Source organism: Lissotriton helveticus, chromosome 4_1 (assembly GCF_964261635.1).
Source record: "Lissotriton helveticus chromosome 4_1, aLisHel1.1, whole genome shotgun sequence".
NCBI classification, from domain to species: Eukaryota; Metazoa; Chordata; class Amphibia; order Caudata; family Salamandridae; genus Lissotriton; species Lissotriton helveticus.
Genome location: NC_136063.1, coordinates 1,931,521,444 through 1,931,543,358, shown reverse-complemented (window position 1 = coordinate 1,931,543,358; position 21,915 = coordinate 1,931,521,444). Strand labels below are relative to the sequence as shown.

General features: G+C 42.6%; 1 protein-coding gene across 1 annotated transcript in view; it reads right to left on the bottom strand.

Annotated features, from left to right (window-relative positions):
• MCF2 (MCF.2 cell line derived transforming sequence) overlaps positions 1-21,915 on the bottom strand; it is a 1,062,111-nt gene that overhangs the window by 292,064 nt on the left and 748,132 nt on the right. Inside the window, exons 15-16 of the mRNA XM_078688611.1 lie at positions 15,918-16,006; positions 7,686-7,752 (exon numbers count right to left, since the gene is read on the bottom strand). Of these exons, the coding sequence (XP_078544737.1) occupies positions 7,686-7,752; positions 15,918-16,006 (156 nt within the window). The remainder of the gene's footprint in view (positions 1-7,685; positions 7,753-15,917; positions 16,007-21,915) is intronic.

Here is a 21,915-nt window from a genome sequence, read left to right as displayed (position 1 = left end):
ATCACCGTTCTTTAGCCCACTCTGCCACCCCAGTTCAGACATGGCCATATGCAAATCAGTCTACCCTGTGCCTCATGGGAACAGTCCATCCCGAACTGCCAAGCCATGCCTTCCCTGGACCGGAAACAAGCTTCCTAGGACCGGTTTCTGGCATTTCAGCCATCTTCAACCAGGCTTGCTTGAATCCAGTGGCAAAGTGAGCAAGGGACACACGTCTGAGCATACCCTGCCAACTTATGGCGAACAAAGCGGTACAAAAGGGGGGTGGTGATGGACAGAGCATCTGAACCAATCAAACACTCACACCCAGTCAAAAGATCTGGGTTTAATCCATCACCGTTCTTTAGCCCACTCTGCCACCCCAGTTCAGACATGGCCATATGCAAATCAGTCTGACCCTGTGCCTCATGGGAACAGTCCAGCCCGAACTGCCAAGCCATGCCTTCCCTGGAACGGAAACAAGCTTCCTAGGACCGGTTTCTGGCATTTCAGCCATCTTCAGCCAGGCTTGCTTGAATCCAGTGGCAAAGTGAGCAAGGGACTCACGTCTGAGCATACCCTGCCAACTTATGGCGAACAAAGCGGTATAAAAGGGGGTGGTGATGGACGGAGAATCTGAACCAATCAAACACTCACACCCAGATCTCACTATCTGCCGCCAGCAGCAAAAATAAAGTCCTGACTGAAGCTATTTTACCTGGTGATCCTGACTTTACAAGTGGCCTGAATAAAGAATATTTCTTATTACACATACTACTTCTTCAGAAACCCATTAAAAGCATTCCAATACACCAGTAGCTGGTGGAAAATATATTGCCCGATTCTTTCTCTTGCTCCCCCAAAATCAGCTCTGAAAAGTTATTATTGAATATAATCAAACCCATTTCCCAAGAAATGTAAACCGGTTCTCCTAACTATTAATTCTAAGCCTACGTAAGATCTGTTGGGAAAAAGAAAAAGCATTTGCAACGCAATAGGTCTCGCATTTACAAGAGTTTGAGCTATTGGCATTGTAAATGACAATGCCTTTTATATAAAAAGCATTATCATTTACAATGCCAATAGTTTTAACTTGTGTAAATGCGAGACCTATTGCATTGCAAATGCTTGTTCGGCCAGTCAACAATACTTGGAAAGGAAGTGAAATCTGATAATTCAGAGGAAGACAGCGTGGTGGCGCAAAAGAGCAACAATTTAATTCTCCATCTCTTGAAACACCCAGTCCTCGGTCCCAGTGGCGGATGGTGACATTTGAAAGAGGTGAGGAGTAAAACAATTGTTGTACTGCACTGTGGCGAGCAAGCTTATCGAGCGAGCCTGAACCCCCTACAGAGGGTTTGGGGGGTTCTCCCCCCAAGAAAATTTTGAAAATAGTGGTCAAATTGTGCATTTTCAAGCAAATTTGAGAAAGCAGAAATGCGTCAACCACTGAGGTCTGATGACCCCATCCAGTACCCGACCCGGCCCCTCCACACCCCGCACCCTGTGGGTCCTACTAAGGTAACCCCTGTGATCTCTATTACATTACACAAATCAAACGTGGGGACATGAAGAGACAGGTAATAACCTCTCTGATCTTGTCCCTGCAGGGTACACCCCTGCATGTCTCCTCAGGGCGGGCTTTCACCATAAACGGAGGCTTCACTGCCTAGCTTAGCACTGAAATCCCCGGCCAAAATCATGTTCAGCTCACACCTCTGTGATTGCTACTCCCCTGAAGAACGGTAAAAAATAAATAAAAAGGCAGGGTCAATTTGGGGTTGGAAAATGGAATACATGTGAAATTTATATTATAAAAATGTATGACACACAGATTAAAACCATCATCCCATACCAAGTGGAAAGCCTGTGTTAAATCTGAATTGGTGTTTAGTGCATAGTGCAGCAGTGCTACATCCCAGAGATGTTTTGAGCCATGTAGCTACTAACCAGCGAGAGAGTAGCACGGCTGAGAAAGACGAGTAACCCCTGCAAAAAAACTCATTTGTCAACCACGGGTCCAGAAGCAGAATGACATCAGAAGTCCTAACATACTCCTGTTGGTTATCATTCATTAACTTAGTGGCCAGACAGCGACATTGCCGCTAAGGATTTTCAGTTACCTTTGATTAAACGGAGTATCCATGTGCCCAGCCGGTCATATAAAGTGCCACACCAAGAGAACATTAAAGCTACACATTCAGTGCACTAAACCAATAGGGCACCTGATGTCAAGTGCCAGCCTAATGCTGACAGGAGGGAAGGATGAGAACACCCCATGCACTGCACTTTTTTAACATCTAAAACAATATCACAACAGCAATTTGAATGCAGGGAACATAAAACCACTGCACCATGTACAATTCAAAGCACTAAGCCAATGTAGGGATTATGAGAGAACGTTATAGTGAATCGCAGTCTAGAGTCAATTTACAAAGACCGTCCTTCAAAAACACATTTCTAACAAACCACACAAAGCGTAGTGTGAGCAACAATACTTCATCTTCATTTTGGCACAGCAGCTACCACCAAAAAGGAATTATTCAAATTCAGCACACGTACACATGCACACACGCACACTGACACACACACACACATATACTTTGCCACTTAGCACTTTGGGTGTCCAAGGAGTAGGAACGTTTTATTAACCCCTTTGACGCGGCCGCGATTCTGCGCCTGTGTGGCAATTTTCGGAGTGGGCGGGTTCATGACGGCCCCCAGCCGTCATCAGCACACGAGCACCGTGATGCATGATGGCTGGGGGCCGTCATCAGCATAGAAGGGGTTAAAATAGAATAATGAGCAATTTAATGTAAAACTTGCATGTAAAACTCAAATCTTGATCACTCATATTCTCTCTGCAACACCACATACTTACCTGGCTTAATAGATAATACTGTCTTCATCTTTAGGGCCTTATCAATGCTCTCCTTATGAGCATATAATTCATGTTGGGGCTAAAAACCTTGATATCCGGTGACTGTAGGAAATGAAGATTTCTGGGACTATTGGCAAACAGTTTAACCTGAGGCTGCGCACTCCTCCTGAGTGGAACATTCTTATTACCTCATAGCGCGAAACGTGCTGTAGGCGCATTGTAGTTTTCCAGACAGTTTATCCCACAACGCTCAACACAAGAACTTCTGTGTCAATGGATAAATGATTTTTTTGCTATTAGGCGCTGGCAATAAAATGCGTTCTTTTAAGAATCTTTGCAGAATTAGTGAAATAGCTGGGAAAGCAGAGCATTTGGCATTTTGCCAGCATGGCCCTCATGGAAATTAGTCTGAATACAATTGTCAATGTCAGATAAAAATGCCTAAGCAGCGTAGTTGCCAAATCACCTACTTGGCAGCTAAGAAAAAAGGTAGTTGTCCCAGTTGCCGAAAGATAGCAGGCAGCCTCAGGATTGACTACTGCAACACGACTATCATAAGAAGGCCCAGTCATCTGCACAGCCTCGTTAACATCTCTAAAAGCAGAGTCTCAGACAAAAGCCCTGAAACTGTGAGTCTCAGGAATGAATGCACTCCGGACAATCATGGCAAAGTCACAAGTGTTTCCATGCCCAGCAACAAAAAACAATGCCATGGCCAATCACACACACATCTCACACATTGACAATTTGCAGCACTCTCTCTTAATTAAAGACTCTCCCATGAAGTTCAGTCAGGCAAGAACATTGGTCACCCAGCAGATAACTCATGTAGATATTGATTCCTAAGCTGCATCCAGGCACTGCTCCCAAAATTCATATCCAAGATCTCATATGTAACAAACAAAAGACATAGCTTAGTACTCCTTAATGCAGTATTTGTATTCATCCATCTGAGACACATCAAGCTCATAGTGGGAATGAGCATCAACCCCTAAGATCAAGACAGAGCACACCCTGAAATAAGCCTGCCCCCATCAAGCCCACTTAAAGCCCTGGTCCCTGTGGTGGTCAATGGTAGCAACACAGAATGCTGCCTTGTAATCACTAAATATACCAGGACCCAAAGAAAAGCCCTCAAATTAATTTATGCTTATAAAAATCGTGACATTTTCTCATAACTAAGTGAAAACATAACGCCCTAGCACATCTGTTCTCTCAAAGGTTAGTCAAAAAGGAAGTTTCTCCACTAAAGACACACAAATAATAACAAAAAAATCCTTAATATGGTAGGTGGCAAAAAACGAACGTGCAGCATTGTTAAAAGACGGGAGTGGAGTTGTGGAAGGGGCACGGGAGAAGTGAGCGCAAGTGTGCCCAGAGCCGTGGACCGATTCAGAGTGGAGGAAATCTTGTAAACAGGTCAAACCAATTTCGCTGGATGCACATTTCAAACGTATTAAATTTCCCTCCCAACACATAGCCTACATTTCCCCTCCACAGCTTTCCAGAATTGACCCTGGTTGAACGTCGGCCTGTAATAGGTTCAGACGACCCTCATCTGGCCCGTGATTGGCCCTTGGGTGGCCTAATTCTGGCATAAAGTGGTGGTGAATGATATTAGGATTCAAAATTACAAAGGTCTTACTAACACCTACACGGAAACCTACTAACACCTACATCAGACAATATGTAGAAAATGGGTGTCACGGAAAACAGCACAGAAGTGGCTCGAGGTCCCACCCTAAAAAAGTAATTCCCAAACAAGTGGTGATAACACAGAATTGACAAAAGAATAATTCGGAAAAGTTTCAAAATGTACCACCGGGTAAAAAAACAAACAACTGTGTTGCCCAATACTGCCTTGACCACCGCCCAAACAAATGGAGCAAAACACCATTCAAGACCAATATGCAACGTGTTACTAGAGCATACAGCATCCGAGTCCGAATTTATTATGCTGGCATATTCAGAACCAGTACCCAGCCACGTGCGTGGAGTGACTCAGCAGACTCAGGAGCTAGCACTACCTCGAATCAGCACATAGCATCCAAAACAAACCTGCACTAAGGAGATGCAGACATTTTAGCACAGGCGCAGCTGAAGCAAGACATTATCAGTAGCGTAGCAGCAATGAAGGAAAATGTCTCCTTTATACTGCTGTTGGAGTAGTAAGGTTCAACAGGCCCGAGGACCCTTGGGACTCAGTGTACCGGTGTCACTGCACCTGCTGGGCACTCTTTGCAAAATCAATCAAGCAGCCGGCTCGCATTACTCAGAAGGGGAGGGGGGAGGGTGGGGCGGGGATGTTGGGGGCCGGGGGAAGTTTAAAATTAAAATATATGAAAAGAAAACTTACCGGTCTGCGCCGCCTCTGCTTGACTGCTCTGGGCCGGGATCCCGTGTGCGCTCTTCAAACAAGCGGTGAGCGTGCACACTCCCGAACTTCCGGTTTCGGGATGTGCACGCTCACCGCTATCGTGAGGCGGGAGCGGTGGCAGCGGGAGTGGCGGCGGGTGGCAGCAGAAGTCAGGAGTGGCGGCTAAGGCCGCTGATGCGGTAAGTGGGGCATAGTGGGGGAGGCGGTGTGTGTGTATGTGTGTCTGTGTGACTGCGTGTGTGCGCGTGTGCGTGTCTTTCTGAGGGTGTGTGTGTGTGTCTGCACGTCTGTCTGTGTGTGTGTCTGCGTGTATGCGTGTGTGCTCGACCTAAAAAGTTCAAAAGTACCGGGTGAGATAACGGGCAGCTGCTTACCTTCCGCGTAGTGTAGGACAGCGATAAGCACCTCCTGCGCGCTAGAGTCTGGGTATATTAGTTTGCTGGGGAAAACAAGTCGGCCATGAGCAGAGAACAGCGGGACGCTGGAGTGCATGAGCGTGACGCCGTGAGCGTGCACGTTAGCGTTCCCTGCTCCTGCCAGTTGCGGCCCTGCAAAGCTAGAAGCGCGTTCAGGGAGGCAGACCTGGAGACAGACCTGAGCTCGTGCCCATACTAGAATCGGCTCGTGCACAGGTCTGTCTCCAGGTCTGCCTCCCTTGGTGGCAAACACAGCGGCTATAAGTCTCGTTGGCGGCAGCGCTTCGCGCTGCAACGCCAGCGAGACCTAAAAAAAGTTGCATAACATTTGTTGGTAAAAAGGCTAAATTGGGATAATTGAAAGCTCAGTTTTGAAAAAGACTTATAGCAAACAGATAATTAAATGCCAAAACCTCTCACTCATATATTGACATATATAGCTACAACAATCACACAATTCTCTATGTATATAATAGCAGAGAGATATATAGTTTGTATATCAAACTATATATCTCTCTGCTATTATATACATAGAGAATTGTGTGATTGTTGTAGCTATATATGTCAATATATGAGTGAGAGGTTTTGGCATTTAATTATCTGTTTGCTATAAGTCTTTTTCAAAACTGTTATTTCCCTACCTATAGCAAACCTATTTGCGTAGAGGTCCCCTGTTTCTCAAACTGATAATTGAAAGCTCTCCATGCCATTGGAGTCAAGCTATCCTGGCTGATGAGGGCTGAAAGCCCGAAATCGGTCCTAGGATGCTTGTTTCCAATCCAGGGAGGACCTGGACTGGCAGTTCGGGCTGGACTGTTCCCATTGGGCGCAGGGTCAAGACTGATTTGCATATGGCTGTGTCCAAACTGGAATGGCATGGTGAGCAAAAAAACGATGGATTTAAGCCCAGATCTCTGTACTGGGGTGAATGTATGACATTGTTCTGCATTCTGTCCATCAATTGTTTTTGCATTTATAATTGAAAGCATGGCAGTGACTGGCTACGCAAGTCTGCGCAGACTGTCCTTGGCATTAATATAATCTTCGGTAATGTCAGAAAGCCACTCAGTTGTTGGGATCTGGTTTAAGCATAAGTAAATTCAAAGCAAGCAACTGGAAGCAACATACATTTTTGGTGGCCAACTTTTCAAGCTCACAGAAAATAGTTAATTTTCAGTAATAAAATGTATGTTGTTTCTCCACCCCACACTGGTTTGAGATTAGGTAGATCCACCATGCACTTTTACTTAGAGCCTCAGGCAGGGGACATAGGCAGTGGCTAAAATAGGAGTAAATACATTTTGCAACTGGTTTTATACTACTGTTAATTAGCATTTGAGTTCTCCCTCTTACAATTACTTATATAGTGATTAAACAAAGCACAAAACATGCTAAGATTAGGCACTAAATGGGTGCAGTTCTTTTTTTTAGCAAAATGCTAACTGAGGCACTAAAACTTACCACTAGCCAGATGCCAATGAGTTCCATTGAGTCTCGAGCTTTATTGAACAGTTGACTTTACATGAGGGCCTCAATAGAATAGATTGGAATGAGTCATTGCACTAACAGTAAGGGGAAAGTGGTCCAGAATTGTAAACGTCCTTTAATGAAATTCTTTTATCTATTCTATTAACATTATTTCACTGATTTGACAAAGAATGACAGGTGCATGCAGTTCAGCTTAGCTTCATGCTGAAAATAAGTTTGGCACAATATGCATTTTGAGCCCAATGGCTCCATTGATTGCGGCAGTAATAAACGCCTGATAATCACAGCAAAGCACACACTTTCCCTACATCAGCTTGTAACTGCCAGGAAGAGTGTACAGCATACATCCCCATTAAACTTAATTTTTCAAAAAGAAAATTTAACACAGCTCAAAAAAGGGTTGCACAAAAGCTAGGAGGATTTGAAAGAGAGACCAATGATAGAAGATAAAAAAGGCCAGAAAAACCATGCCAACCAGCAGAGAAGCGCAGAAAATAAGTAAGAGCTAGCAGCAGCGAGCCACAAGGTATCTGAAGAAACTCACCATCAAAACAGTGAACAGTTCTTCTACATATACACGCTCAGTTTCTATAAGCTCATGTATGACATGACTAAAATAAAAAACAAAAGAGTACATATAAAATGTAATATTTGCTCAGGTTGAGTAGTACTGCAACCAGATCCTGCACCACATCCGGAACAAATGAAATAATTGCAGACACAACAATACAACTTTCATTACAATTATGCATGGTAATCTAATGAATTATCCCACATAAAATGCCATAATCTGTTTGACAGAGGAACTTCTACCATTTACAAATATTTACAACATCACACAAGTTTACCCCTGCTATATTCTAATTTAAGTTTAGAATGGATCTTTGAAGCAACAGGTTTCCCAAATCTACCACTTTAGTAGTCTCCGAATTTAGCAATAAACTGAAAAATACATTTTAACAAAAAAGATATACTTTCTCTGAAAGCTGAGACAGTGTTAGATGTTTTGTTTACTTGTGTTGTTCATTGGGTAGCATGTCTGTTGACACAGCTGCCCCAAGTACTCTTTACCTAAGGTATCATCAAATGTTGCGAGTTGTTGTTACTCTAGATTTACACCATATTAGCTATGTTTATTGTTGAACACAAATAACTTCGTGCTTAACAATCGAGAAAAACTTTCTGTGCAACTTAGTTTTCAAATACGTAATTCAATCCTAATCTTTGGGATAATTATTATTTCCCATTTTTTCTTCTATGCACTGTACAGCGACACCTCTGACCATCGGACATTCGGCTATTCGGCTATGGGAGTGTTATGCCATCTCCATGACTCTTAGTGTTCTACGTTCTTCATTGTTTCTTCTTCATACTTTATTGTGGCACCTCTGCCCAACCAATGAAAACTGTAATGAAGGGCGTGCCTAAATGGACACACGCATGGCCGTTCCATGGGGAGAAGGTCTACATTCTCATATATTAGATACATGCCTGTAGTCACCTCTGGTGTCTCCTTTTAGGTCTAAAGCCTCCTCTTCTGGTAGAACAATGTCAGATCCTGCATAGATATTTTTCCTAGACCAAACAACTGAGATGGCAAGTCTGGCCTGTGAGGTATCTCTTTCTACCTCAGGAGGTAGTGTATGAAAAATAGACTGCAATTTTTATCAAAAACAAAGACTCATAAAAGTGACTACCAAAATCTTAAACTCCTCAAAATATCTCCCTCCACACATTTCAACTTGCATTTAAAGCACTTTCCACCAAATACCACAAGACTCAAGATAAAGTACTAACTTATAGCAGTCCCAAAGTATTTGGGAAGTGAGTTGCTCTGAATTTAGGAATTAGATGCCATAACAGCCAAGTAACAGTCAAGCCAAGTCTTACCTTGGTGATCGAGGATGATAAAACAACGCTACACCTGTGATGTGAGTAAATGCCCAATGCAACCTTTTTATGCTGCTGTGCCTGATGTGAGGAACTAAGTTTACTAACTGGTTAAAAGTGGATCTTGATGAGCCATGGGTAGTGCAGAGGCAAGATGGTACTTCTGTCCTGTGAGCCATTGCCAAGCATCTGGAAATGTGGGCTCCTTCAGATTGTCTTGATGTTTTTTGTCAACTGAGACATATGAGAGGCTGCCAGGAGAAGCGGAGATGCATCCGCCATCTTGCATCCTCTAGTGATCTAGTACGATAAGAGCAGTGCTGTGCTGGTGTTGGGCACAAGTTGTGCAGTACAAAGACATCGCTAGTCTAGACTGATACTAGGGAGGCATGGAAGCAAGGTAGGTAGTGCTGAAGCCACTTCAAATAAAGAAAGAAGATGGCTCTGCTCTGATTAGCCCTGTTGGGAATGTGCGATAAAGAAGGGAAATAAAAGTGCCTGCATCAGTCAGATGCCCCTTGAGACACACAATGATGCACCCTGCATTTGTTTGATGCCCCCACTGAGATGAAACAGAATTTTACACATCAACTAGCACAACAAGAGATTCAATATCATCAAATGCATGAGCAGTAGGGCAGAATTCCAAGCGAAGCTGTATGGTCACACAGTGGAAGTCTAGCACACCCTAACCAATGAACGAGCCTAAAGCAAAATAAACGGCATCACAAAAAGACCAGAGAGAGTGCTTGGAGTGTGAAGTTGAATGGAATAGTGTCCAACCAAGGCCCAAGCCAAAAGTTGCTGAAGCTCCAACCAAAATGGCGGCCAAAGAGACCGATAATTCCAGCCTTCTCACTAAGGAGGACCTAAAAGCATGTGAAGGATTCTTGGGGTAGTCTCCAATTGGCAGAGTTAGCAAAAAGGAAAATCTTTAGGCAATACTACAAATATCTGTACCCTAAGGACTTTACAAAGTGATCAAATCAGGAAGCCTTAATTTGGATCATATACTCTCATTATCCCCTGGTATACTGGAAGCTATAGAGTCCCAAATACCAGAAGATGAAGTATCAGTTGTAATTAAACACCTGGACCCCAATAAAACCCAAGATCCAAATTGGTCAGTGAATCTGTTTTACAAGCAATTGTGTCAGAGATAATGTCAAAGCTAGTACACAGGCTCTCCACACCACTGGAGTCAAGCTATACAGGCTGATGAAGGCTGATAGCCAGAAACCGGTCCTTGGATGCTTGATTCCAGTCTGGGAAAGACATAGCTTGGTAGTTCGGACTGGACTGTTCCCATGAGGCACAGGGTCAGAGCTGATTTGCATATAGCCAGTGTCTAACCCAGGGTGGTGTGGAGTGCAAAAAAATGATGGATTTAGGCCCAGATCCTTGTACTGGGGTGAATGTATGACATTGTTCTACATTCTGTCCATCAACTGTGTTTTTTGCAATTTTCACCCCGAGTGGGCTGGGTATGCTCAGACGTGAGTCCCAGGCTCTCCACACCACTGGAGTCAAGCTATCCAGGCTGATGAAGGCTGATAGCCAGAAACCGGTCCTTGGATGCTTGATTCCGGTCTGGGAAAGACATGGCTTGGTAGTTCGGGCTGGACTGTTCCCATGCGGCACAGGGTCAGAGCTGATTTGCATATAGCCAGTGTCTAACCCAGGGTGGTGTGGAGTGCAAAAAAACGATGGATTTAGGCCCAGATCCTTCTACTGGGGTGAATGTATGACATTGTTCTACATTCTGTCCATCAACTGTGTTTTTTGCAATTTTCACCCCGAGTGGGCTGGGTATGCTCAGACGTGAGTCCCAGGCTCTCCACACCACTGGAGTCAAGCTATCCAGGCTGATGAAGGCTGATAGCCAGAAACCGGTCCTTGGATGCTTGATTCCGGTCTGGGAAAGACATGGCTTGGTAGTTCGGACTGGACTGTTCCCATGAGGCACAGGGTCAGAGCTGATTTGCATATAGCCAGTGTCTAACCCAGGGTGGTGTGGAGTGCAAAAAAACGATGGATTTAGGCACAGATCCTTGTACTGGGGTGAATGTATGACATTGTTCTACATTCTGTCCATCAACTGTGTTTTTTGCAATTTTCACCCCGAGTGGGCTGGGTATGCTCAGACGTGAGTCCCAGGCTCTCCACACCACTGGAGTCAAGCTATCCAGGCTGATGAAGGCTGATAGCCAGAAACTGGTCCTTGGATGCTTGATTCCGGTCTGGGAAAGACATGGCTTGGTAGTTCGGACTGGACTGTTCCCATGAGGCACAGGGTCAGAGCTGATTTGCATATAGCCAGTGTCTAACCCAGGGTGGTGTGGAGTGCAAAAAAACGATGGATTTAGGCCCAGATCCTTGTACTGGGGTGAATGTATGACATTGTTCTACATTCTGTCCATCAACTGTGTTTTTTGTAATTTTCACCCCGAGTGGGCTGGGTATGCTCAGACGTGAGTCCCAGGCTCTCCACACCACTGGAGTCAAGCTATCCAGGCTGATGAAGGCTGATAGCCAGAAACCGGTCCTTGGATGCTTGATTCCGGTCTGGGAAAGACATGGCTTGGTAGTTCGGACTGGACTGTTCCCATGAGGCACAGGGTCAGAGCTGATTTGCATATAGCCAGTGTCTAACCCAGGGTGGTGTGGAGTGCAAAAAAAACGATGGATTTAGGCCCAGATCCTTGTACTGGAGTGAATGTATGACATTGTTCTACATTCTGTCCATCAACTGTGTTTTTTGCAATTTTCACCCCGAGTGGGCTGGGTATGCTCAGACGTGAGTCCCAGGCTCTCCACACCACTGGAGTCAAGCTATCCAGGCTGATGAAGGCTGATAGCCAGAAACCGGTCCTTGGATGCTTGATTCCGGTCTGGGAAAGAAATGGCTTGGTAGTTCGGACTGGACTGTTCCCATGAGGCACAGGGTCAGAGCTGATTTGCATATAGCCAGTGTCTAACCCAGGGTGGTGTGGAGTGCAAAAAAACGATGGATTTAGGCCCAGATCCTTGTACTGGGGTGAATGTATGACATTGTTCTACATTCTGTCCATCAACTGTGTTTTTTGCAAAGCTAGTATACATGCACTTAACTAATTTCTTCAATCTAAATCAGTCACCCCCAGAATGATGGATGATTCACAACCTGGCCACCCATAGACTCTTGCACTTAATATAGATCTACAGCACTGTTAAATTTAGACAGCAAGATTTTCACCAAAATCGCAGCAAATAGGCCTGCACCCTAACATGCCTTCTTTGATCCATCCAGATCAATCATTTTTCCTCCTAGGGAGACAAACGTGTAATGTCAGATGTGTGCCATCTAATCAATAAGTTGAAAAAAAGAAAGAGTCCAATGGCTATTATCACCATGTATGCCAAATGCTTGAGATTGGGGCCAAATATGAGAATCTTTACAGATGAATTGCAAATCCCATTCTGTAGAATTATAGTTACTTGTTCAAAGTCTGACGTTTTCCACCTAACCAAGGGAACGAGACAGGGCTGACCTCTCTTCCAGCTTTATTACTCCCTGGTGGAGGAACCTTTGGCAGCCAAAATTACAGAATGTGAGAAAATTAAGGGCATGCCCTTTTGAGGTGAGCAACATAAAATCCACCTGTTTGCAGATGACATCTTACTAATGATGATAGACCCTCACTCATCTATCAAAGCCGCATTGGACATTATTCTAAGTTACATCATTTTTTCGCAGATTCAAAGTGAAATTGGACAAATCTGAGTTATCAAGTGTGGGAATGAAACGATGATTGGCCAGAAATTACCATTTTCAATGGGCATCAGGGGATATTAAATACCTGGGAGTTTACATTACTGAAACTATGTGAAAATTCTATGCTGCCACCCTAGACTTACATCTGCCATCACAATTGACGTGCACCTTTGTTGGCCTTTGTTTATTTGCTGATTGGGTAGGAACACAACAATTTAAATGACTTTCTTACACATGGTATTGTGGCTGTTACAGGTTCTCCCCGTAATGATACCAAAAAAGGACATGGCTGACCTTCAACTAGTAATTGACTCCTTCATATGGGCAGGTAGGAGGGAAAACGTTTCAAAGTTTTCTCTTTTCAATGGAAGGAGGTTTGGGAGTTGGCCCTCCCCAACCTCACCCAATATCATCAGGCTAACCAACGTTATATTATGTTTTAATCATCTCTTTATGAAACAGAGAACACTGGATAAGTATCGAAGCAGTCCAGATGGGCTGCACCCCATGGGATATGGCGTGGCTATCTAAGTGACTTGGACCTCACTTTAACTATCTCTTCGACATCCTTTACCCAACTGTAGAGACCTGGCATAAAGTAACCAGGGTCTGGGATCTTACATCCTTCCCATTCCTTTTCATGCAACTCTTCTTCAATTCCGAATTTTCACCAGAGGATAACAACTGGGTCAAATTTAGTAAGTGGCATGTGGTGCAGAATGGTTAGGTGCGAGCGTGAACGCATGTGTGTTTTCAAACCCACTCATTGGTTTTATTCCCTAAAAGCAAATTTGCAGGAACTAGAATACTTTGAAAATCTCTTTCCTAAGTACACCTCCATGAAGGGACTTCTTTCCAACATAAACTAAGCTATGGGGCAGGTGCAAAGGTTGAATGGGTATAGTTGGAGAAATGGAGTAAGATTTTGGGAAGCAATGTCTCCACACATAGCTGGGATCAACTCTGGAAGGGTATCTGTAAATGGTGTCACAGTATGCAAAACACAGATGCACTGTACAAACATATAACAATATTGAATTTAACTCCAATAAAAGTAAAAGCTAGTTTAAAAAAAGTGGATGGGGTGTGCTGGTGTGATTGTGGGAAGGAGGGTGGTGAATTGCATACTTGGTGGTCCTGCCCTGTACTGCAACCATTCTAGAAAGAGATTCTCAGCCAAATAAAATGCATCTTGCTGTATCCATTTGAGCCGGAACCAGCTGCATTAATGTTAGACTTGAGACCCCCAGCTTAAAAAGAGTTATCTAGATTTGACTGGAGACTGGTTATGAATAGGTCACTGCTCGCAGAGCAACTGATGGCTCTAAAGTGGAAAACAAAAGCATTGAGTGGTTATCCAAGTTATGGCTGCTGACAGCACTGGCAAGATTGACATGGAACTTGCACAATCAGGTGGGAAATTTGAGAACTTATGGAGATCACTACTGCATTATTTGATTGAGGGTTCACCAACGTATGCTTGCCCTGTATACCTCAGCTGCTTGAGACGTTTGAACGACTGGTTGATTTAAAATAAGAGGGGAAAGGCAGTGTCAAGGATATAACATTGTATGATATCGTGGCACTGCATCAATCCTACCTGTAGGTTCAATTGTTTTGGTCTTCCTGTTTACTCTATCTTTTTGTGCATTCTGTGAATCACACGATCCAGTGAGCTGTCATCTGATTCATTTGTTCCCAGTTACAAATTCAAACCTTTGTTGGGACAAAGAGGAAGTCATTATGATTGTTCAGTGAGATTACTGATATGCAGTGTAGGACACTATTTTCTGTCACCGGCTGCTTTAAAATTGGATATAGCACATGCAGACTAAGAGCCTGGTTTAAATTTTGGTGGACAGGTTACTCCTTCCCAAAGGTGACGTATATCCCGTCTGTTGAAATATAAATGCCATAGGATATAATGGAATTTTAAATTCTGTGGATGGGATATCTGACACTCTTGAGACGGAGTAACCAGTCCGCCAAAATAGAAATCGAGCCCTAAATGTTTAAAATACATTGCCATGGAATGCTATTTTTGGGAGAATTGTCTAACTAAGAGCTGATGAGTAGTTTGAGAAAAATGTAGTATATTTATTTGTAACTTTTTAGGTTTCTCCTGCGACAGTGCATGCACTCTTGTTTGTGAGAGATATTGTATACAAGAAGGGCACTGCCCATTGCTTCACATTTGTTGGTTTCATTGTCACTCTTATTGGCTGCCTACTAATTGGCCAGTCCATGCTAACTTCACTTCCCATTCTTTTGGCTGGAGCATGGACTAAGTACTAATTGCTTCAGCTTGATCAATTTCCTTCTGCTAATTGTGCTGGGGTTGAACCACTACTTTTATTTTTTCTTCTTTCCTGTCTGCTTTGTTGAACCTCTGCCATCTGTTGCGATGTTTTACTATGCCACATGCACTTCAAAGAAACCTATTTCTTCTGTGAAATGGGTGTTTATTGTGACAATAGAGGTTATCTTCTTCCAAAAGTATTTTCACTAAGACATGGATATGGGCACAATTTCTTTCTGTATGTGATAGGATGTTTTGCCAAATGTCATATTGTTTTTCTTTTGCACGCCTCTGAGACTATTTACTCTGCCAATGCCTTTTGCCCATGCTGTACAAAATGTGCATTGCCGACTGATGCGTCCAGAGCTAAGGACATTAAAAAGAAAAGTGATCTAGCCCTCAATGCATCATACCTCTCTTTTTCAATTAGTTTTAGCCTGACTACAAAGCGTCTACATTGCTGTACAGTGTGGCTCCAAAACATTGCCAAAGCCAATAGCTCTCATAGGCTAGACCTTTTTGTTTTGGCAAAACCTTATTTCAATATTTCCATACAGACATAATCACTGTAATCAGGCTATGCTGCTTCTTGAAATTGGCAGCCCAACTTGTTAAAATGACCCCCGGAATAAGTCACCTGCAACAGTAAGCAAAATACATATTTAAATAATAAGGAAGCATGCTTAATTCTGGGATATAAATAATGAAATTTCACACATAAATAGAAACCATTTTTACAGGATACAATGCAAACTACAAACTTACTTTAGTAAAGTAATTTGTCTGATTAGAAAGACAAAGTGTTAATTAACAATAATAATACCATTTAATACCTTTTTAATGTATCCAAGGTGTCTTCATGTTCAGAAATGGAAAATTGCAAGGAGTTGCGCTTTTCTTGATAATCGTGCATTACTTCAATCTAAAAAACACAAGTGACACGATTTATTTGCTTGTGTCTCATTAATTAGAATTGTTCATCAACCGGGATATCATAAAATACTTTGAAGTGACTTACTATTGTAGTACTACCAGCTTACATCTCAATTTCAGGAGTTAATAAATTAAATGTTGCTCCAGGATGTACTCCTCTAGTAGTTCTGGAGTAAGCCAGGAGCACTACAAGAGTAAGTCACTCCTACTCATAGGAAAGTGGGCCCAATGTTGTTACGAATAAAGGGATGCCAGTCTTACTAATTTAACTATATAATATTAAAGGACCACACAAGTGTGAAAATAATGGGTTAGAAAAGGGCAAGCATATTAAACCCAATTTACAAACATTTTAGAGCACCTGTGTGGTACTTAGATACTGCAATAGCAAGTTTCAATTATGAATTACACCTGTACTGATTCACCAAATCAAACTTGTGAGATTTAATTATCTACAAATGCACATATCATGGTGGAAATTATGAATCTTTGCATATAAGCAAACCTCACCTATTTAATGGGGGCATAGGGAAGTGGGCTCATACACAGGAAAACATGTGTACTGTATATGCTCCATGTGGAGAAAAACAGGAAAGGTGTCTATTTTCAATTGTGCATGACTTGGACGTGGGTTTCCCACCTATAAGAAAATCAGCCCGAGCAGATTTTGAGAGCTGGAGTGATCCTGGGATTCTGTGTAACTCTGATAAAAGCCAGCTATCTACTTTAAACTTAGGAACAAACCAATGGAAGCAGAGCTTTGTGAATCTGGACCACTGTATTGGTTTCATGCAACAGCAAACAAATAATTCTGAGATAACGAAAACTACATAAATTCGGCCAACAAAAACATTCACATGAAAGTAGATCTTTGGCAGGTTTTCAGTGTATCGCTGTTATGTTACATCATAAAGCAATGAAAGCAAATTCTTGACAACTAGACAGTAGACCGATGTTAGGCTAGAGTTATAGGGAGTGAACCGTATATATAATAGAAACACATGAGGACACGTGTGGGACAATGTCCCTCTTGTATACCTCCATATTCATTTGTGTTCATTTTGAAATAGCAAAGTTGCTTATTCCCTTAAAATTGAAGCTCAGTTTCAGATTTAAATCCTGTTTGGAGTGTCTGCGCTCCAACCTTCGTCTAAGAAAATCATGGTGAAGTGGAATTGTGACATGGACAACATAGAACCGGGTTTCAGCATTTTCCATTTTCAAAATGTGTATTCATTAAGTGTGGATTAAACAAATGATACATAGACATTTATGATAACCTAGAAATAATAATACAAATGGTTAGCAAACCAGTGTATTCTTCATCTTTAAGAATATCCGAAAATAAAGAAACAACTTCCACCAATGATCCTCGCATACACAAGTGACTTTAGCCAGTTCTGGATATGCATACGTTAATCTCCCAATGTCTTTCTGGAGTTTGCATCACGCTTCAGCTTCAAACAAGGGTGATACTTAAGTGCAAAAGTGGGAAACCCAACCAGCTGAAGCTACCACGTGTAATATTCCAAGTGGGATCTCCCCACCACCCATGATGAACCAGTCATTGTTATGCGATCTCAAACAGTAATATCACACTAGGGAGGTGGCCAAGCCAGGTTGTTTATTTGTGGTTTATCTCACTGAAAGAAGACAATTATATTTGGTGGTAACCACAAAACTGAAATGGAACCCCTTACTTAGCAGAGTGGAGGAATGAATGATAACGCTGCAGTGGTCATATACTTTTAAAAAATGTTTGTGGATCTTGCTTGCATAATTACTTCAACTAAGTGTGATAACGTTATAACAAAGATGCTATTGATGAAGAGATACACACAAAAAGGAGATTGTTACGATGTTCATGTAGACACTGATGCCTGGCGTTTTTGTAGGTAGCACCTTTATTAGTAATAAAGTACAGATCATAAATGCATGCCTAGATGCCGCACCAGGAGCTGGGATCTTCCTGCCCAGCCTCCTCCTCCAACTGATCTTTACTTTGACATACACACAGGATAACACTGCCAACATTCTATAAAAAGCTAACATTCCCTGCTAGTTAGCAGCAGGACATAAAAGGCATAGAAAAAAACAGATTCCAAACTATCTCCTTCCCTTACAGTGAATGCATAAACTGAGAAATAAGGAAGCACAGCCACACATATCTCTCACCTTCACAAAGACACAAAATCTGAGACTTTTCTCAGACTTTAGTAAGAGGAGTACAGAATACAACCCAGAATCAAATAACCTTCCTTAAAACAAAATCAACATACTGAGAATAGAATTAGCCCTGATCAATGGGCAATGAAACTTAATGCTAGCTCATCTTAGGGCATGCCATGTAACATGCATTGCTGCACTCAAACCTGTAATGGGGCATTCCATGCAACATACCAGTACACTTACCTTGTCAAAGTGCACTTTGTGCATTCAGTAGCTTTGCGCTCACCCCTTTTATGAGGCATTCTGTGCATTAACTACTACCACTCTCATCCATGTCATAGGACATTCCAAGCACTTCAACTCTCAAACCACGAGTGGGGTAATTCTCTGCACCTAGCCCTACCACAGAGCAATCTGTGGAATTCACTCAACTAGCAGGATCATACGCTGCTCTCATCCCTTTTGTGAGAAATTGGATTGTTGGTTGGGGTAGGAAACCCTGCTCAAGCAACAGCCACAACCCATGTCAGGGGAAACCACAAATAGTCACTCAATTACCTGTGCGTAACCCTCCAGTAGCTTGGCAGAAAAGCAGTTTGGCTTAACTTATAAGTAATGTGTAAAGTATTTATGCAGCACTTAAACAGTAATAAAGTGAAAACATAAGTCAAAAGAAAACTACCACACACATCAATTTAGAAATCTAGAGTAAATTATAATACATTATTTGCCATCAAAACACCAAAACTCCTATCAGTAGAACTGGAGTTATGAATTCGTAAAGTTTAATGTGAAAAATAGAGCTGCAAAGAGCCAACCCCAGACATCTAGTTGCATGAGACCGAGGCAAAGTCAAAAGTTGTGGCTCACCGCGATGAGTTCAGTTCGGATAGACAACATGTACTGGGCTCGGTCTCCGCTTACTTTGAAGAAATTTTAAAGAAAAAGTGCAGGCACGGCAGACGGCGATGTCAGAGGAGGAAGTCTCGTCATCAGGAAGCCACTGGACAAAGTTGTGGTGAAGATTTCTGTGTTTTGACTTGGTCTCCTTTATGGAAGTCGAAAACCTCCAGCAGGACAAAGCTGCAAGATATAAGCCAAAGAGGGCTCCAGTTCTCTGAGTGAGGAACCGCTGACAGGATTTTCAGCTGCGGAGAAGAACGTAGAGGGAGTTTCCAGGCCAACCGTCAATGCACCTATGACCTATCGGTGATCAGGTTGGTCGTGGTCTCCTCTCGGTTCTCATAGCACTTTTTAGCAGAATTTTATTTTAAGTCCCATGTTTTCGATTTAGGCTACATGGGAACCTTTAGCACCGAGGGTTGGGACTTACTCAGACTGGTTTTAAGTGCGGGTTCAAGATGGATGGAGCACTCTCTGTCCCTAAGTTTCTGATAGGGAAACCAGGAAACCAGCCAACAAGCCTGTGGAGTCACTCAGGAAGTCTTAGGTTCAAGCAAGAAAGCATGCTTCAGGAAGCAGGGCAGTCCTCTTATTGCAGCAGTGCAGTCCTCTGAAGTACAAAGCAGGCCACAGGCAGCAGGGCAGTGCTCTGAGCATCCTTCCATAGGTCTAGAAGTAAAATGAATTGTGGGTCTGAGGGTCCTAATTTTGTCCCTGGTACCAGCCTTGAAACGGAAGAAACAGCTGGCGTTCCCCCCCCCCCCCCCCACAGAAGTGTCTGGAATTTCCTGCATTCCTGCCCAAGTCACCATCTGTCTGACGTCCCTACGCTAGTGTGAAGTTCTTTGTATGTGAGCTGAGGCAGGGTCTTTGAATTGCAAGTGGGGCTGTATACAGCTCTGCCCCCACATTCTACTTGAATGACCTATCCTGACAACACCCTGTCCCTCTATATTGTGGCTGTCTGGGAGTATTATAAAAAAGGCCAACTACACTTAGTCATGTGACCCAGGAAACAGACTGCAAGCACAAAATGGTTAGGACAAGAAAATGCAGACCTTCTAAAAATTTTATTTTCTGAATTGTGATTTAAATTAAAATCTGTAACTAGCTAATCTGTTGAGTCGTAATCGCACTCCTGGTTGTTTAATGTCATTGAGAGTATTCGGCGTAGGTGGTGCTATCAAAGTACAGCCCACTGTGCTCTGGGCAGTGGGAAAGTTTATAGATAAACATCTACAACCATTAGTTAAAAAAATTCTGACGTACATTAAGGATACCACTCACTTTTTGAACATTTTGGAAGAGTACAAACCAACATTCACTGCCGATATGATCATGTGTACTATCGACGTAAAAGCACTTTATACTTCCATCCCGCATAACCTTGGACTCACGGCCGTAGAAACGATCTTATTGAACAGTGACAAAGAAAAAAAACCTACAAGTTCTACTTATGGAACTCATGCACTTCACACTGTTTCACAGTTACTTCCAGTGGAAAGATCAATTTTTTGCCCAGTGCTCGTTAACGTCGATGGGAAATTGTGCGGCACCGGCATATGCCAACATCTTTATGCACCAGTTTGAAACCGATCATATCTTGAGTCAAACCAGTTGGAAAGACAATCTTATCCAAGAGGTATATTGATGACATCTTTATCCTATGGAGAGGATCAACCACAGATCTCCATACAATGATTCAGAAACTCAACCAGGTAAACGAACGAATACAATTTACCTACAATCACAGTGCAACCCAATTACCATTTTTGGATGTTTTGGTAACCAATGTACTAGGCACCATAGAAACCAGCATATACCAAAAACCCACAGATAGGAATAACCTACTTCATTATCAGAGCTTCCACCAACCATCATTAAAAAGACATTTACCATTCTCACAATTACTTCGCATCAAACTAATAGCATCATCTGAAACGAAGTTTCAAGAACAAAAAATAGTGACCATGAATAAATTAAAAAACCGAGGATACCCTGAGAACATCCTGATACAGGCGGCCGAGAGAGTACAGACCCTACACAGAAATCATCTACTAACACCCAGAGCTAAGGAGCAATAAAGAAGGACAGTATTTGTTTCAAAATATTCCACCCGAAGCTATCAAATCAAAAGAGCAATCCTTAAACACTGGCCGTTACTCTCCACAGAAGAGGATTTTAAAGGACTATTCACCAGCCATCCAATCTTCGCGTACGAAACAACTAAAAACATCAAAGAACTGTTGAAACAAAAAACACTGTCACAAACAAAAGAATATAAGGGCACTCTTCCATGCCATAATTGTGGGAACTGCAATTCAATCATTAAAGGCAACGAAATAAACCATCCGTCACATGGTACCAAAATCAAACTCAGAGTTAATGGAACATGTGACAGTTCAAACCTAATATATATGTTGAAATTCCCATGTGGTCTATCTTACGTGGGACAAACAACAAGAAAGATCAAAACAAGATTAGTTGAGCACAGGAGCAACATACGCTTGAAAGCGGGCAAATCGACAGTTGCAGCACACTTTAATGAACTTAATCACAACCCCAGTCAACTCAAGTTTTGCATTTTTGAGACGGTAACTCCGCTCCCTGGGAGAGACAATACACAATATTTGCTAAGACGCGAATTATATTGGATACACCGCCTATCCACGGTCCAGCCTAAGGGACTCAATGAACGGCTAGAATACAGCTGTTACCTGTAAATTAATAATCTACACGTAGATTGAGTAGTAAAATACAAACCCTGTATTTTACAAGAAACTACAGTACATGCACATTGATATCTTTGCCTGTTTGCACATTTAT